At 39.7% G+C, this 6,505-nt stretch overlaps 1 protein-coding gene across 2 annotated transcripts in view; it reads right to left on the bottom strand.

Annotated features, from left to right (window-relative positions):
• Positions 1-2,854: 2,854 nt before the first annotated feature.
• The window catches only part of CAMKMT (calmodulin-lysine N-methyltransferase), a 413,666-nt gene continuing 410,015 nt past the window's right edge, over positions 2,855-6,505 (bottom strand). For both annotated transcript variants that reach the window (XM_059943436.1, XM_059943435.1), the window contains one exon: positions 2,855-5,651. In XM_059943436.1, the coding sequence (XP_059799419.1) occupies positions 5,574-5,651 (78 nt within the window). In that variant the 3' untranslated portion in view covers positions 2,855-5,573. The remainder of the gene's footprint in view (positions 5,652-6,505) is intronic.

Below are 6,505 nucleotides of genomic sequence, written 5' to 3' on the forward strand. Positions count from 1 at the left end.
GAGAGAACACGTTAGAGGGAATCAGGAAGCAGAGAAAAGGTCACAAATAAGCACCTCAGGAACAATGAAAGCTTTTCTCTATGCAGCAGTGGGAGAGTTGCTAGAAAAACTGGAAAGGTATTAATCAGAAGTGGCTATAAATCCTCTGGAGTTTTGTCCTTATAAAACTCCTCAGAGAAAGTCTTGAAGGAAATGCAGGTCAAAGCCCAAAAAAGCTCTTGATCAGAGATTGCTGGAGGAAAATCTTCCCAGACGCCGTTTAATAGGCAGCAATCACCCCAGGAGTGGGGAAGCCAAGTACGCTTGAAACATGGTTGCAATTCCTAATAGGTCTTGTCACACTTAAGGCACTGCAAGCTCCATCCAACGAACAGCTGAAGCTAGCTGGCGATTCATAAAGCCAACAGTTTAAAGTTTATTATGATGAAAGCACTTAATGACAGCCATCGCTAGGGGCCCATCATTTATAAAGCTGTGCTGAGTATTAGGCATGTAGCATGACCACCAATTTTATGTCACAATTGCTACCATAAAATGACCTTTGGTGATTTTTGCTGCATGTGGTGGACAGCTCTTCCTTCACATTAGTGCTCTGTGGCTTTCTTTGCAGACTATTATGCTGTCTAAAGCTTATTTGGCACTGTCGTGAGCCTCAACCCTTGTTATTACCCCGAAGGCCTGTCTAAAAAAAAAAAATCTCATGCTCTATTACGCCACTCCAATAATTTACAGTTCTTACCAGCCTTGGTTAGTATAATATTTTAATGCAAATATGCTTTACCATTGCATTTTATTTAAAAAGAAAAAAAAAGTTCCCATGCCTCTGGCTAGGGCAATATCCATTTGATGGGAGTTCACTGAAATCAGCCTCTTATTCCCTGGTCAGGTCTCATTGAATGTGTACTCTTTTCCTTGGTCGGTTAAAAACAGCTCCAAAAAAAAAAGAAAAGGTTAATTAAACTTTCCTTGCGAAAGAGGTTTTTGTTTTTAAAGATCCTATGTGTGATAAACCCACCTAAGGCAGAAACACTAATTCTTATTTCCCTACACCCAGTCCCAATGCAAATTTACATCTAACATTATTTAATTAGGATTCCATTTTCCAACCTGCTTTGTATAGTTAGAAAGTGTTTGAATACACGGCCACTTTACCGCTCCGATGTAAACCGCTGCTGAGAAAGTGGTCTGTCCATGCTACACCACCTTTAAATTGTGTATATAATTTTATAAATGATATAAAATCTGCTTCTAGTCCCTGAAAAAAAAATATAAGCATGGCACACTGCAATTTTGGAAGGATGTAAAATATGTGATTTCTGCTGGTACCTACTGTATTGGGTTTAATATAAAGCTTTTTTCAATAAGGTAAATTGTTACATGACAAACTCATCTTCCACCATTATCATCTGCTGTTTGTGTTTAACAACAGGAGTCCCGCTCTAACAAAACTGTTGTAATGGCTGTACAAATTACTCAGCTGAAAGCTTTTCACCAAACAAAACAGTATTAATCAGCAGTTCTTATGAAGGTGCTAATTAAAAACAATTTTCTTCCTCAGTTTGCAATACTAAAGCCATCTTCACTTGCACAGTTTCCAATATACAGCTACTGTATTTGCTCACACTTCAGGCCCTCTATTAACTATTGAATCTCCTATTAGCCATTTTATTACATTTCTGTTTACAAGCTTGTTGACATTTTAAAAGTCACAGTGTGATCTGTTTTATCTATTAAAAAATGTATTAATTGAAAAGTCAGGGGGACAAAAAAGGCAAAAAATAGACTCCAAATGAACAGACGTCCAGGGCAGAGAACAGAGTGAGCATTTAGTCACAGCCTGGGCAGTAAGGTTTCTGGGTAAAATGAAATCTGAGAATTAAACGTGGCATTTTTCAGGCTTAATGGTTTGTTAAACACCAACGGGCTGCTTCCTAATTTGGAAATAGTCCACTCGGGAAAACATATTTGCCCACTGTCTAAATTCAGTTTCTAAGGAGACCCAGTCTGACTTTCAAATCAATCTTTCCTCTCTGGGATACACTCAGCCTAATTTTGACATTTCATACAGTCTGAACTCAGGAGACTTTGATCTGGGGTGGGGAGTGTACCTGGAATCTGGAAGCAGATTGAGGGTCTAAACAGCCTTATCTTCCCTGTGAGTGTGTCTATGTGTGTGTGTCTACGTACACATGACTCCCTCCCCTGCGTGAGCATTCTGCCCCCTCCCCCGAGTCCACTGCTGGACAATGCCACCCAGTTGCTTGGCACAGATTGGGAACAAGTCAAATGCTGACTAAGCACAAAAGCCCCACGGAAGCTGTGCTGAAGGAAGGGGACAGTCCATTCCTATTAAAAAAGAAGAAGCAGCCTAACCCTTAGGAGAAGAAGGTATGCCCCACGTTGACAGTGGAGAGAAAAAGAAAACAAAAAACCCACTACGTCAACAATCTCCTGCCTATGGTATTAAAACCAGGTTCTTCAACTGTCAAAAGCAGTTAACTAGTTTAGGAAAGACACCTGGCTGTTGAAATAGGGCTCCAGAAGGCCACTAATCCTTCCATTCACTCAGTTAACTGCTAGATCCCCCAAATTGATTCAACAGGTATGCAGTGGTAAATTCAGCCCATACTGAGGCCAAAGGGAAAATCAGCAAGGGGCGGGCAGCTCTTCTCTGAAAACACCGGAGGAACCAGCCAGAAAAGCTTTTATGGCCCGACAAGTTTTCTGCTGAATACAGAGCACCTAAATTACCCTACCCTAATGGAAGTTACATTTTCATGCTCAGTCAAAAAGCCAACAAAATACACAATTTATACAAAATAGCATCAACCTCTTAGGTAGTCTTTTCTAGCACTTTTATCCCAATTCACAGCATATGTCTTGCTATAAAATAAAATCTATTTCTTATAACCAACTTGTATGTGGCTGTTCATATCACCGCATTAGAACTGACCATGGGCGATATTAGAAATATTCTCACATCCAACCAAATCTATTTAGTATGACAAAAGAGATTTGTGAGTTTTCTCAGAAGATACAGGTACACAGGAAACAGGAATATAGTAATAATTCTTATGATTTCAGACAGGCTTTGTTTTGAAACAAACACAGGCACAATTACACAGACAATTATGAAATGGGGCATTTCAATTGCAATTATGCAACCCAATACCGATGCAGAGAAATAATTCTTAACCATCAAGTTCAAAAGAAATGTAAGTGGATAAACTTTCTAAAGCAGCTATAATTTTTTCCCCTCTCAATATCGGCACTTCGCCAAAATTTGAGAAAATAAAAACACTTTTAAACTACTCAATAATATACAACATTAGTTTCTTACAAACTTCCAAAGAGCCCAGACTAGTGACATCTCCAGGTAAGGGTCCCATAAAGAGCAAATCTATGAAACCCCTAACATTTTACAGAAGATTCTCTAGGTTTTAGTCACAATGAACATATTTCTTTACTCAATGTCTTTTGGTAGCACAGCTCAATTCTTATAGCCTGTCTCCAGCTTAGGTAACTGTACACACTATTCTCAGATATTAAGAAAAAACACACTACTAATTTACTTTTAAAAATACATTTTCTTCCAGCAAAATAAACACTGGATTTCTACACCCACAAAACACAAATGTAAATTGAATTCTTGCCAATTCATGTATTTTCATGAGGAAAAAATGGAACTACTCTCACGGTTCTGATGTTCTATATTTTACAAGAAAAAATAAGAACAGGCGATCTTAGATGCTACTGCACGGATGGGTTTTCTTTGTCTGGCAGATTTAGTTGCAGGAAGAAATCATTTCTCTGTATTTTCACCAGTATAAATGGAACTACCTGTGTCGCCTTTTAAAACGTTCCGAATTCTGATTTTTTAAACAAGAAAATATGAAGCCAGTGTGCAACCTATACAGTCGCCAAAGGAGAGCTGCCACTAGCTGAACTACTCAGCTAAATGGCTGGTTTGCATTGCCCTGGTCTTTATCTAGCACTGAGAATAGACTGCTGTTTTATCCAAAGAGGAATAAATTGCTGTTATTGTGATGTTAGCCCATCACTTGGCATTGCAATTCAAGTTTTTGTGAGAAAGAAATGTATGATCTAACTGCGGCTTGACCTATGCCTTCAGAGATCCATCTAGGTGCTCTAATGGAGCAGAAAAAGTGGTGAATACAAGAACATGCAAACTGATGGTGAAAAATCTGTTTGATGATAGAAGTGAGCAGAGCAGACATCTGAGAGTCGCTGTTTTTATGACAGCTAAGTTTGCTTAACATGCGAAAGGATTCGCCGCCAGTCTCCCACCTATCACTTTAATTGTATCACGCTAAATACACGCTTTGCCTCTACTAAAGATAGGAGGATATATAGCTAACCTACTAATGACATTACTGTGAAAGTGGACACAGATGATTCCTTACAGATAAACATCTGAATTTCCACAAAAGGCATTAGAGCATCTCGGGGATGAACCAGGCAAGGAGAGGCTTGGGTTCCCTGCAGAAAAGTCATTCTCTCTTAATCCTAGGTAGCACATATTAAATGTTTACCATACACTTGCATTGCTGCATAGGACTATATATACTTACTTTCAATCAGATAACTGTGTGATCGAGTTTTTAAAAACTCGCCCTGGTTGCCATCTCGTTTTATCAACCATTTATTCAAAATTTCCCTGGAAAGGACCTCTTTTGAAAGAGGCCTGGAGAACAGCAGTAGATTTGAGCCCTGATAAAGGCTCACTTTTCATCCATAGTCAGAGCCTAAATGTGCTCTTCTTGTACCTAAACAGATAATAAGCACTCAGCACACTCCGCCTCCTTGACACAACGCATTGAGACTAATCACACATAATTGGAGAGGAGGAGCAGAGGGCCGGCCATGCTATTGTGTCCAGAGGACAAACGGTCAGTTTATGAGGCTTTGGGCTGATGTAGTCACTGCTTATACATCTATAGGGAAAAAAAACATCCTGTTTAAAAGAAAAAAAGAGAATGGGTGAGAGAGAGAGAGACAGCAAAACAGAGATGGCGGATTTAATACAATTAATGTGAGGGTGATCTGAAAGATTTGCTTGCTTTCTTTCTTTTTCTAACCAGGAAAGAATCATCATGTTTGCTGGGTTGGCAGATGAAGAATGACCACCACTAAAATAGAACAAAGACCAAGATATTTTCTAAAGGGGGGGTGGGGGTGGGGTGGGAATCACCAAAAGAAATTCTGTCTCAATGAGAGGGAAAAATATTTGGGTGGCTCTCAAGTCCAATTTAAATCTCACATAGGCCGCTTATAACATATTTAAAGACAAAAGTTTGGTGCAGGAAGAGCAACAAGCAGATGGAAAAAAGAGGAGTCCAGGACGGCTGGGGAGTCACGTGGGTGAGGACAGGTGGACCCCGGAACCCACACACGGAATGTTGCAAAGGCAGTTGGGGCTCATGTCCTGAGGGCTTGAAAATCTCAGGGAGCCAACGGCTTACTGCATATTATACCCGTTACAGATTTCTGTTTTTGTCAAAATATTGCCTGTACACTGGATGTTTTCTTTGTCTTTCGAGCGGCTTAATCTTCTATTCATCTTTGGTTAAAATAAGCAGAAGTGGGTAATGAAGGTTTTCTTCATATATATCCTGGTTTTCCTTTTTCAACTGAAAAACAATAATAGAGGAAAAAAGGGTAAGGACACTCCAATTAGGAATTTTCACCAATCAACTTTAAAGTTGAGTAGAAGGAAGACTTCTTACCTAAACATATTGTTCTGGAAAAATAAAGCACAAAAAAGCAACTCAAAGTGGTCCTCAGTGGCAGTGACAAGACAATACTATGTACCGAGTTGGGATTTTTTTTTTTTTTTTTGGTGAGCGGGTAGGGTGTTTTTTCATAAATAGCCAGGCTGCTTTTATGACCTCTGTGGACTCCGAGGTACTTCAGCACAGGGGGAGCTGCGGGCTTGCTCATCTTCACCAGACCAACCGTTTGGCCTAGAAGTTTCTGCTCCTGGTCCTCTCTGCCCCTGCCAGTGCCCCAGGAATCAGGCCAGCAGGCGTTTCAGATCATTTGGAGACCTGGGCACAAGGGACAGACTGGTGGGGCCTAAGACATTTCAAAGGCTCTCCAGCTGCTTCCTAGGGGTTTCAGTATTAATGATAAGTAATTCAAGAATTGTCTTCTCCGAGGAGGAAAACAGATTCCAACGATTGGAGCAGCAAGCTTTGATACCATTCAGGTGGAGTTCTGAGGGCCTTCCCATGATAGACTTCAAAGTGCAGTCAGAGTTCTCAAATCTAAAGTACACTTTTCCTCATTCAGCTAGAATAATTTTGAGCATCGTATTTCTATTTATTCTAGCAAATAATACATTGCTATTTATAAAGACAAAATTGCTATTTTGGAAGCTGGTGTTTTGGAGCCAATTGTGAATTTATTTTTGGATTTATAAGGATCAGAAATAAATATTTCTTTTAATTATACATGGAACCCATTCCTTTATTGTTTCAGATCA

The sequence above is a fragment of the Balaenoptera ricei genome, chromosome 13, assembly GCF_028023285.1.
Source record: "Balaenoptera ricei isolate mBalRic1 chromosome 13, mBalRic1.hap2, whole genome shotgun sequence".
NCBI lineage: Eukaryota > Metazoa > Chordata > Mammalia > Artiodactyla > Balaenopteridae > Balaenoptera > Balaenoptera ricei.